Here is a 12,104-nt window from a genome sequence, read left to right as displayed (position 1 = left end):
TTCACAGCTTTCTATTTTCTTATCTTTATCCCTCAGTGTGTACTAAACATAACTAAGTATTGTGGTGTGTTTTGTCAGGCTGCAGAGTTGGCAGAGCACTCAGCCAAGATCACCCTGCTGGAGGAGGCCAAGAAACACAAAGAGCAGGAGGCTGACACATGGCAGCGCAAGGTGAGAGCTTTAACTGGGGGCAAACGGCTATGTCTGTACGCTGAGAGACTCATTCAATTATTTCTGTCTGGTGGGAAAACCAGAGATGGTCATTTAAGGCAGATGGGTACAGTACATTACCCACAAGGAGAAGCACTTTTTCCTCTGCTAATGCAAATTCTTTAACCTGCTAAAATAAAGTAGTTATGAATCCATTGGCTCTTAGACAGACAAGACTAAACAGCTTTCTGTTACTTATTCTCACTAGGCCAGGGAGGCCGAGGATGATCTGAATAAGACTAAAGAGGAGCTGCACATGGTGATGATGGCACCCCCACCACCTCCCCCACCTCCAGTGTACGACCACATGGACGACAACAGCGACAACGATGAGAACATCAGCATGCACAGCGCTGACCTGCACGTCGAAGGCATCAACGACCACCGCAACGAGGAGGATCGCCTGACAGAAGCTGAGAAGAACGAGCGTGTCCAGAAACAGCTGAAGGTGAGCACAGTGAGATCTGGAAATTTACACGTCCACATGCAAAAACAGTATTCTATTAACTTTCTGTGAATCAAAGAATGAAGACCTTTAGAGAGAGGTTCATAGGGTGAGTTCTTTAGTCTGGTGTCATACCAGCTTTCATACTAGTTAAATCATACAGTACTAAATGGGCAAACAGCACAAGCTGTATTGTGAAAACAAGCTGTGTGTGAAAACCTCGCTACTGCAGCATATCCAGTTCTGAATTTTCTTTAAATATATTTTCTGATTTGGCGATTTCAACAGATTGTTGAAATTGCTTCCTCAGACCACAAGTTCTGACCTTTACTGAACCAAATATTTTAAACAGTGATTTATACAGCTAGGTCTATATTCTTTTCAAACAATGATAGAAAAGAAAATAAGTACCAGCACTTATCACCAAGCACAGTCTCTTCCCACAAAAGGTGCAGAACACTCGGGAAATGTACTGCCCGACAACAAAAGGGTCAATCGGTGGAGAAATAACAATTTGGCTTCACGAAGACACAGTTTCTGTTAGCAGCAGTTAACATACTCAGATCAAACAGTAGTGGCTGTTGTGTGTGGAAATCAGTGATGAGTATTCACAGGTGTCCATAACCTCCATCCTCTACAGTGGAGGGAGATCAGTGGTTGCATGACCAAGAACATTAGTTCTTGTGCTCTAATCTCATGCTGCTTCTCCTCTGCCCTCAGGCCCTGACCTCAGAGCTGGCTCAGGCACGTGATGAATCCAAGAATACCCAGAACGACCTTCTTCACTCTGAGAATGTCCGTGCGGGCCGAGACAAATACAAGACCCTGCGACAGATCAGGCAGGGCAACACCAAGCAGAGGATCGACGAGTTTGAAGCCCTATAAGGAGCCTTCAGCCCTCTGCCATGTACCCTTTCTGAATGGTCACTACGTCTCGCTCCACGGCAGACACGTATTGACACCATGAAGACTCACACACACACACATCAGTTGCAGACTATACTGGAGCAGTATAAACACAGCAGAAGCATTGCTTACAGCGAGAGAAACTCCTGAGTTCGTTAGTATGCAGGGCTTTGCAAATCCTTGGAAGAAAACTTGGTGCCAAACCTTTTCTCTGTACTTAGGGTTTTAGTTATTTGTGTATTTGATTATGGATAAATTGATCAATTCAGGCCAAATCATTATTCTTTTTAACCAGAGTTGTGATGTAGTTGTGACACTAGCCAAATTCGATTATTATTTCATAACATGCACATAGAATATATGTAATCATAGCCTGGCTTCTTTAAGTCATTATTAGTTGTGTAGGCAGAAAAGGACAGTTTTTCATTTATAGCGACCACTCAGAAAGGGGAAAACAGCATACGTAGAAAAATATGTTTTCCATTATATTTGAACACTTCCATTTATGTTTGATATTGCTATACAGTAGTTTAAAATCATGCCTAGTTTGATATTTATACTGTATATGGGACACTTAAAAGGGTATTTCGTCTTGGTTTGTATATTTTTGCTATTTTGCTATCTACTAATGGTAATTACAACATTTAATATGTTTCAAAGGTTTTATATATTGACCAAATAATAATAGCAATCTTATGTTTGATACATTTTCATTTAGCTCACTAAATTAAAGAGATTTAATTGTAAATTATTATTTTTTACTGTAGGAAATGTCCAGCTGCATGTTATTAAATCAGTTAAGGAAATTGGTCTAGGTACTTTAGATGTTTTTTTTTTTTTGTTTTTTTTTTTTTTGCAATTCACAGGAATGTCCATCTTCAGTGCACTGTGTTGACTGGGACATGTAGTATATAATATATTTTCTGTCTGTTCTGTCATGTCACTGTTGAGTGAGAGCTAAGCCCATGTTGGGTACTTTTACCCTCCTAAGTGACCTTTCTCTCTGCTGTCTCTCTGCAGGGTACAATCCCAGACAGTTGGTCTGTACTTCATACTCAAGACAATAGTCGCAAAAATACAGATGTAATTTTGAAATCCTTTGTTTTTTCTAGTGTTAGACCTCAAGTGAGGTAAAATAAAAAAAAGGTGAAGAGCTTTCCTTGTGCTGCTCAGTGACAAAGGACTGTATAAACAGTATAGACTATAAAATCAACATCTCACTCTGCACATGGACTAGAGTAGCATCTGCTGACACTGTAATGAAAACATGCAGCTCTGCTGGATTTTATAAAGAGGTGTTCAAAAATATTGGCAATAAAAAAAGTCTATCATTCCACAAGAGCATGTATTTACTTTGTACATCATATGAACACATTGTTTTGTGAAAAGACATTCATGGTCCCCAACAATCTGTACAATGTCCTGATGTGGAACCATTTATAAAGCATTTAAAGTTATAATCGATGGCTTTGTTACTGGTTAAATCATTTAGTACTGCTTTATAGATCAGTTATTAACTTCTGGGTTGCCAGGTTATGAAATTTTGATAACCATCAGCATGACATGTTTTTGATCTAGCTTGTTTTGCAAAACTGCAGACTTTGACGGGTCCCTCTAATGAATTAAAGTGTTTCGTAAAGTGTCATGTTCAAAGAGGATCTACCACAACCTACAAACCCAAAAACCAACAATCAAGCCTTTATGAATGGTGTCCACATCCTTGGCCATGTAGTGTATTTGAGAAGAACTTAAGTAGTTTTAATGCTAAACTCATTCATTTTGATAAAGTTTCTTTACAGTATAACTTAAGTACACAGATAAATCACAGATAACATTTATTACAATATACACCGATCAGCCAAGTATTAAAACCACCTGCCTAACATTGTGTATTCCCTCCATTGTGCTACCAAAACAGCTGGTCTGCAATGCACTGTGTGTTCTGACACCTGATCTCAGATCGTTAAGCTTCCCTTGTTTTCAACACCTTTCAAAATCTGACTGTTCTCTTCCTGCCTCACATATGTCTCCTCTTGAACGGTGCCGGTGTAATGAGAATGTTTTTCACTGCAGCTGCCAGTGGTTTTAAATGTTGCGGCTGATCGGTATAAAGACTGCACACAGACACATATGGTGATTCCCAGTTCCACTGAAAACATGTTTCTTTTACTTGTTTTTTCCTCGCATCTTAGTCTTGCCCATATTAGATTGCAGGAAAAGAAGCAAGGAAACATGTTTTAATGGACAAAAGACGTCCTTTCTTTGATTTCTGAAAAGGGCGTGTCAATCGGTAACAGACATCCCCAAAGGCTCCACCTGTTTGCTCCTCAGAGCAGAAAATAATTGTTTGGGATTTTCTTAATCGTGGCAAACCGGAACCAATGTATGTCTGTGGCCAGAAATGTTACATCACGGTCTCTGGTTGATGACATCAGCTGGAGCGTTCATGCTAACATCATGCCAGGTACATTTGCAAACAGTGGTTACCATGGAGACCCTGGAGACGAGCGGGTTAAACTGAATTCTGGGTCAGTGACATCAGTGCTCTACAGGAACATGTTTCCTTCATGGTGCTGTGAAGCCAGAAACTGAACATGTCTTTCACACGGTGGTTTGACGGGGACAAGAAAGGCTTCATTGTCAGGAAAGAAACACTGCAGAGTCTTGGCCCTGGATGGCTCATTCACTGAAAAACACTCAAACCACTTCCTGAGAGCGGGAAGCTCCAAATTTCATTTGGGTGAAATATTATCCAAGTGTCTTTCCCAGTAATTTCATTTCCATTGATGTTTAGCTGTTTGACTCCTCTGATAGAATGTCACATCAAAAGGAAATTGAATTTCAAAGATGCCTTGAATGCAGTAGAGTGGGCTCAGCTTGAACCTGAAGTGGTAACACACTTTAACCCCGTTTATATGCAAAATAGCCTGACGACAGTTTATAACACACTATAATATACTGTAGGTCTTGGGAGTGTTAATACATCACAAATATATTGATATGCCACCAAAATATCCTTAATCCACTTACAACCAAATTACAGTGTGTTATAAACTATTTGTCCAACTAGTTGCTTTTATACTGAAGCAGGTCAAACAAGAAACAGGTGGGGTTAAAGAGTTACCCGAGAATTTAATATGTAGGAGGATTATCAGGTTCCAGGCCTTTGCAGGGGTCTGTCAGCCAGTAAGAGGAGATTTGGTGCCTGGGTTCAGAGTGATGTCCTGTAGCTGGTCAGACGCCTTTAGACGCCCAGATTCACTCTCAGAAAGAGTCCTCTACCTGCTCCCACAGTCAGACGCCTAAACACAACATACACACAAATAGCTAAATTAATACACACTTACACCTATTAAACACTTACACTCCAAGTATTCATAAACCAGAACACACACAGCACCTCCCACTAGCCTGCATGCGCACACACACCATAATGAGGTGTATTTACACTGTGACAGGTATTCTGACTCATGTTTGTATTAGTGGGAGGATGTTTGTCACCTCTGATAACAGTTAATCTTTGCAGTGTTGCCCAGTGTAAAGAGCCAGACAACAAACTGGAAGAATCTGTAAGATACGCTCTACTGCCCCCTAGTGCTGTAATGACAGAACCAAGAGCTGTTGGCATGTGGTACGTTTCATTTCCCCTATTTCATGTCATGTAAAAGACAAAATTTTATTTTTTCATTTTATTCTGCCTTCTCATCTGTATGTTGTCACATGTAGCACAACTTTAGCATGTTATACCACATGGCAGCCACATAGGAAATGCCATATAAACATCTATGAATATATAGAAGGTGGTGAGACTCTTATAACTGATGTCTTTAACATTACAGCTAAAGTTATTTTCTTTAGAAAATCAGAGATTTTCAAATTCATACTAACCCAACACTAAAAGCTGACATTACGCAGTGCTTTTGTGAAAACCCAAGGATGACCAACATCATTTTGATGTCAATGCAGAGCTAATGTTAAATAATGTAGCAAGCAGTCAGATGTGTGGAGGTCATGCAGCTGCAGGAACTCACCCTGGTTGTTAGAGCTGAACTTGACTCCTCTGTCCTGATCCACAGCGCCTCCTTCTAGACTCTCAGTCTAAATGACAGACCAACACATGGATGTTTTAAAGAAAGCTATTCCTCAGACTCCATCAGCATTGAGGTTTTTGATGTTCTTAATGATCAACAGTAACAATTAACAATTCAATAAAAATATGACAAAATGGGTAAAATATATTAAAATTAAACTGTGAAATTATTGAAGAAGAGACCTTTGGGCACAGTGGGTACCAGGTCAAGCACTTGGAGGTTTTGTCCTCAAATCTCCAGCCATCCAATGGGAGCAGGACTTCACCCAGAAACACTTTCCTCTTCAGGGTCCCTGAATGCCACACAGTGGCCTGTAGTCTCTTTCCAAACAGCAGGTGGCGCTCTATTTGATACTGTCAAAAACCAGATAGATAGTTTGGCCAAACATGACTCAACACCTATTCACTATGAGAACAACCACATGAAGGATTTTTACAGTACCTTCAAAACTTCATTATAAACTGGATCAGTTGTGTTTTTCTTCACTGTTGTTTTCATTTTGCCGCCCTTTTCTGGCAGCACATGGAGTTTGATGTATCTACGCAGAAAACACACACACAGGATACTGAAGGTTACCACACTTTGTAATCAAACTCTATTAGAGATTTCTGCAGGTGCCGACTGTGTTGTTACTGTAAATATGTAGTGATGTATTTGTTATCCTTACGGGTGACACTTCCTCCTCTTGGTGTCGCCGTAGGTGAGATTTCTGCAGGCGCCGACCGTGATCTCCAGAGTGGAGGTGTTGGTGTTGTAGACCAGAGCCAGCTCCAGCTCTCCTGCCACGGCCACGCTGTCGAAGAGGCCGCAGTCTGTGCTGATGCTGCTGCAACTGCCCTGAGGGAGCAGAATATAGGCGAGAGCTCACATTTTATGTTTTATAATATATAGAAAGAACATAATAAAGCAGAATTCAGTTCAATCAAATTAGTAGAGAAGATTCAGAAGAAAGGGGATTTTGTATGTTAGCTGGGAAGCTGTAATCATCAATCTGTAACCTGATTTCAAACAGGATGTTGCCACATCAGGATTTTTTTTTTTTCTTCTCAGCTTCTACTCACTCTCTTTCCTCCAGAATACTCAGAACTGAAAGAGGCTTCTTCCTCTGCCCCGGTGGAGGAACCTTCTTGGTCACTGTCTTTGCTTTTCTTGAACAGGTTTGGAAGACTTGGGACTTTGAAGAGCTGCAGAGAGAAGAAGGATAATTTTCTTTACTGTGTTTTTACCATCAGGGCGGACTTGGTTTGATAAACATATCACACACAGCAGGGTGGTAACTGGGTGCCCAGTAATAGTGAACTCAAATATTGGTTTGTTTTCCTTCTATCTGAAGCTGAAATGCCCTTTTCATTGAGTTTTGCAGCTGACGTACGTTGCTGGCTTTGTTGATGTCAGTGTCAGACAAGCTCTTTTGGTTGCTGCTGGTGAAGTGGTTGTCAACTTTCAGTCGGTCTCCTCGCACATCGTTTTGAGAAGTTGAAATCTCTGTGGTGAGAAGAGAGAAGTGCAACACAATTTAGTGTCCACCTTTTTGAAGAACATTCAGAGAAACAGGCTGTGTGGTATCAGATGGGGTTTTTGCTGCTGTGAGGTCACGTTTTTGCGTTTGCATCATGCTATTTCAGACTATTTCCGTTGTGGTTATTACTGTGCGTATATCAGCTCGTTTATAGCAGGAATCAGATTATGTTGCAATAATGTCTAGAAGTAAAGCTGTTAGATCTGGTGTGACAGCTCTTGTTGATTTGTTGCATTAGACTGATTTGAGAACATGATTCATGACTTACTTTTGATGTGACTTGTGAAGGAAACCATTACATTTTCCATAGACTTGGTGAAAGGTTTTGAGTTTTTCAAATCCTGCAGAACAAAACAAAACATTTTGGTTCTCAGTTCATGGATTTTCACATCTCTGCTGTAAAACAAACGGAAATAGTCAGTACTTTACCCCAGATCTGCTCAGGAAGGGATAATCCAAGTGGGGTGGGGGAGTGGGTGGCACAATTGATATGTGGCTGTGTAATTATAGGAAAAGATGTTTTATTTTCAAATATTCAATTAAATAAACCAAAGCAACTACAAACACTGAAAATAAGAAAATATATCAAACCTCAGCACATTATTGGTCTTTAAGAGCTTCTCCCCAACTGTCTCATATTTGTCTGTAAGGAGCAAAAATACTGATTGACACATATGAAAAGTGACTGTTGGAAATTGTAGTTTACTGTGTCACATCAGGTAGTTAGACATCAAACATGACTTTTATGTGACTGTCTAAAACTGAAAGTTGTTATAATCTTTTATGTGGCCAAACACGACACATTCAGGAAGATTAAAAACACAAAGCATTTCAACACCTCAGAATCAATCGTGTTATTCTGTCTTATGGTTAAACATAAGAGACCTTTAAATAATACTGAACTCAAATCATCCATATTTTATTAAATGATGCAGTTACACTGGATGAAATCCAACATGTTTAAAAGAACCCGGCTGTGCATACATGACATTCAAAAACTAAACAAACCTGTTGTGGCTGGAAATTTCTTTGCTTTTTCCTCTAAGAACCAGTCTCCTGACTTGATCTTCACCTCTCTGTAAAGAAGGAAACATAATTACATTATTAGCAAACTGGAGTCATATAAAACGATATCTAGTGCAAATACGCAGCTTTGTTTTTCAAATTTGGCCTCTTGGGGGGTAATAAGCAAGTGTACACACCATTTAGCCTCCAACAATACTGAAAAACAGAAGCTTTGTGTTTATTTAGTTGTGTTTCTCTGTCCTTTTGCTCTGTGTTTGGTCTCTACCAGCTCCTGAGGAAATATCTCTTTCACTGCTAAATGCTCCACTTTGTTCACCAGCTGGTCTCTAGCACTGTCAGCCTGTGTGGTGCTGAGCAGACCAGTGAGCTGTGAGAGTAGCTGCATCTAAAGATCATTTCCCACATTGATTACTTTCCATATTAATCTTCACGTCCATAAAATCTATTTTCCAAGGCTCTAGGTGACGAATGTGTTCTTTTTGTCTGACCAATAGTCCAGAACTGACTAATCTTTGCAGCCTGAGGTGAAAGTTTTTAAAGCTGAGGGCAGCTGTGGACTGATAATTCTTTCACATTGTCACCAACTGCATTACTGGAATAAAAGTATAGATAGTGTAGATCTCATTCTCGGGTCCAAGCAGAGTAAAGGTGCAAAGAAAAAGCTTCAGTAGTAATTGGTGCCTGTACAGTCATTCTGTGCTGTGGTCTGAGTGAAACAGCTCAGTTCTCTGGAGGTTAGGTGGTTTGTCTCTACTGTACCTGTAGGCATGGCAGACCGTGCACTTCCAGCTCACCGCTCCCACGCCTACGCGGCACTTGCTGCAGATCCGGTGGCTGCAGCCGCAGCAAACTGCGCCTGAGTTCCAGAACTTTCCCAGAGGCCTCTGGCAGCGGGCGCATGTCCGCTCTCCGTACTGCCGGGCCAGATTCTTTGCCCCTTTCCTGCGAAGCTCCTGGAGCTCGTATTTCATCCTCCTGAGAAAAGATGAGGCTCAGTGACACCACTGTCAGAAAGAAAACCCCAGTCCTCAGGGGTCAAATTTGAGCTATGCCCAGTGAATCTTTCAAATTTCCAAATACAAATAAAAGATTGTGTAGGACACACCAGGAACCAAACTAAGACATGTCCATTTTACTTGCAGGTCTGTACTCAAATCCCATTCAAGCCTGTTTCAAAAGGGAAAAGCGTCACATTGTTTTATTCTGTAAATAGGTTTGTAAAGTATTAAAACAAATACAGACTCAAATGCTGTAATAGGAATTAGTCAACTCTGGGGAAATACAGTTGCTCGCCCTCTTGCAGAAAGTTGTAGGAACCTGACACCTCTTTTATCTCAGATAGGAAACTACAGATGATGATTGGCTCTGTGGGCAGGGAAAACACCCGCTCTGCCTCCGTACAAAGATAAGACTCTGTTTACTACTGATTTAAAAATAAATAAATACCTTCTTTCTGAGGAGCCAAACTAAACAGTTTTTAGTTTTTCTGACAATATGACAGATTGCTGTTGATGTTACTTGTTTCATACTTTAGCTTCTTTTCAGAATCAGATTCCCCAGAAATAAAGTTGTCACAGAACATATGAAACATATCTAACCTGATCCTGTCTTCCTCTATGATGCGCAGCTGTTTGTCTCTCTGCAGAACCTCCAACACGGTTTCTCTCTCCAGAGCTTGAAGCAAACTTAAATCCATCTCTGAACAACCGTCTCTGATGATCTGTCACCGTCTCTGCTCCTCTTCTGACTGTCCTCCTCTCTGCTTCACTGTCTTCTAATCATTTGTCTCCTCCCCTCCTCTTTAACCCGCCTCCCTCCTGATGTCACACTGAGACCCACTCTGTAGTCTTCTTGAGCTGAAAGAGTAAAAGATAGTGTTAGTGTATGTATGACTGTGATCTCCTTTGCTCCTCCAGAGTCAGATACAGTTGTAGTGTTTCACTAAACTTCATTCTCAACCCAAACATCCTGGAAATACCCTTTTATTTTTTTGTTTTTTCTCTAAAGTCAAGTGAATACTAACTAGACATGCTATAATACAGACTCTAATGGCACTGACACTGACTTTCTCACCGGGCTCAGGTTCTCATCACACCCTCCTACTGTATGTCAGTGTCTCAAGCCTACACCAGTGTCCAGCCCCCTCCTGTCAAACCAGCCCTGCTTCCTCGGCTGCAGGAAGAGCAGTGATGCACAAAAACCCAAATGCCAACCCCTGCATTATTGATGTCCGATGTGCGACTGTGTTCCTGTTCGTTTCCTTTCTGCAGGTCAGCAGACTTTAAATGTTATTCAAACAGCTCAAAAGTGATGAGAAAATAACCCACCGAGCTGAAGCTGAGCTGCAGGTGAAGAATAATACAGTTACCTTTAATAAAATACAACTACAAACACAGACAAGTGCTTCACCTTAAGGGACAGTCCAACAACTTAATGTCACCTATGTCCTGTTTTTTAAATATGAAGCAGTTAGTTTAGCTTAGCATAAAGACTGGGAGCATGGGGAAACAGTTAGCCTGCTTCACCTGCTGCCACCCAAAACTTTCTGTTTACCATCTTATTCCAATAGATTCAATTCATACACAAGCTATTTTACTGAAGACTATTTCACAGCCAGGTGAAAAGCCTTTCTGGAGTCTTAAGAGATGATAACCGGTTCTTTAGTGAACTTTAAGGTGTGTTCAAACAGAATGTGAAAAATCTGTCAGCACTGTCCATCTGATGACAAATTACACAAGAAGAGTATTTGCTTTGCAGAGACAGACTGTTTTTTGTCCTTCCAGTCTTAATGCAAAACTTTGCTGCTCTAAATTGTACATATCTCAATTTGTAACAAAACCATTTTATTCTGCAGCAGTAGAAACAAGAAGCATGGGGAGCAGAGGGGTAATGTCCTGCTGAGTAGCTGAATGCCAGCCTGTGTTGGAAGATAAGAGCCTGTCCTTGTTACTATCCTGAGCTGCCAGGAGGCCAGAGAAAACAATCAGCGTCAGCCTCAATAAGGCCTAATGGCTGAGAGAGGAGCACAGCTGTTATCTGTCCTCTGCTGACGTGCACCATGCCTGAAGGGATTCTCTCGAGTTGGAAATTATCAATGAGGTGAAATGGGAAATATACTAGAAGGTTGCAATACAGCTCACATTTCTTTATGCCTGTCTATGATGTGATCTCTCATGAAGAGTAACAACCCACATGAGCGTCATCACATCAGTACACTCATTTCTAAATTGCCTCTGCTATGCAAAGGGCCATGATGATTCAGGATGTCCTTGGCTTAGTGGTAGAGTAACATCCGAGAAGAGACGGTGTGAGCCCCTATCAGCCCACCACAGCAGTGACAATATAGAACAATGATTACATCAGGGCCCAAATATGGCACTTGAATGCTGTGAGAACCACCAAACCAGTCACATGGTCTCTGAGCAGTCAGGGCAGTTTCCTGGAAGACCTGTGTCACTGAAAGACGTGCCTCGAGTCAGCTCTGGGAGCATATCTGCACTTACAGCCAGTGATCACCACAAGCAGATTCTATAAAAAACCAATCATCTGTCCAGGTCTCACTCACCACGAAAACCCCAACACCAAAACTGTGTGTCCTATTGTAGACATGATGGCCTGATGAGGTCACACAAACCTGCTACAAGCTGAGAGTCTCCAAAAAGACTTCGCAGGAACTTGACTGCATTGTGTCGACATTTGGGTGTTTCAAAACCATACCCCATGTTTCCAAATAGAGTTCTCAAGTGTAGGGTTCATGCATTTCTTTCTAGTAACTGTAACTTCACACCAACTGAAAATGAGTTCAGCAAAGTTGGAGATACAAGACACACACTAGTGACGTACTAGAAAAAAAAAACGAAAAACGTACTAGGTGTAATATAAAAATATTCTAATATTCCCTCATATG

At 41.0% G+C, this 12,104-nt stretch overlaps 2 protein-coding genes across 2 annotated transcripts in view; one reads left to right on the top strand and one right to left on the bottom strand.

The window, feature by feature from the left end:
• Positions 1 to 2,900, top strand: part of ezrb (ezrin b) — a 28,630-nt gene extending 25,730 nt beyond the window's left edge. Inside the window, exons 12-14 of the mRNA XM_026318960.2 lie at positions 79 to 171; positions 419 to 658; positions 1,376 to 2,900. Coding sequence (XP_026174745.1) covers positions 79 to 171; positions 419 to 658; positions 1,376 to 1,540 — 498 coding nt within the window. The 3' untranslated portion in view covers positions 1,541 to 2,900. The remainder of the gene's footprint in view (positions 1 to 78; positions 172 to 418; positions 659 to 1,375) is intronic.
• On the bottom strand, positions 2,888 to 11,964 carry sytl3 (synaptotagmin-like 3). The gene is made up of 13 exons (XM_026318961.2): positions 9,796 to 11,964; positions 8,957 to 9,172; positions 8,180 to 8,247; positions 7,763 to 7,814; positions 7,601 to 7,667; positions 7,440 to 7,512; positions 7,025 to 7,137; positions 6,714 to 6,836; positions 6,320 to 6,489; positions 6,094 to 6,190; positions 5,835 to 6,005; positions 5,593 to 5,659; positions 2,888 to 4,863 (listed from the first exon to the last, which is right to left on the bottom strand). The coding sequence occupies exons 1-13, from the start codon at positions 9,891 to 9,893 to the stop codon at positions 4,856 to 4,858; spliced, it is 1,323 nt and encodes a 440-aa protein (XP_026174746.1). The 5' UTR covers positions 9,894 to 11,964; the 3' UTR covers positions 2,888 to 4,855.
• Between the last annotated feature and the right edge of the window lie 140 nt (positions 11,965 to 12,104).

The sequence above is a fragment of the Mastacembelus armatus genome, chromosome 24 (assembly GCF_900324485.2).
Source record: "Mastacembelus armatus chromosome 24, fMasArm1.2, whole genome shotgun sequence".
NCBI classification, from domain to species: Eukaryota; Metazoa; Chordata; class Actinopteri; order Synbranchiformes; family Mastacembelidae; genus Mastacembelus; species Mastacembelus armatus.
Note: the sequence above shows the minus strand (reverse complement) of the source record. Positions and strands in the feature narration are given on the sequence as shown.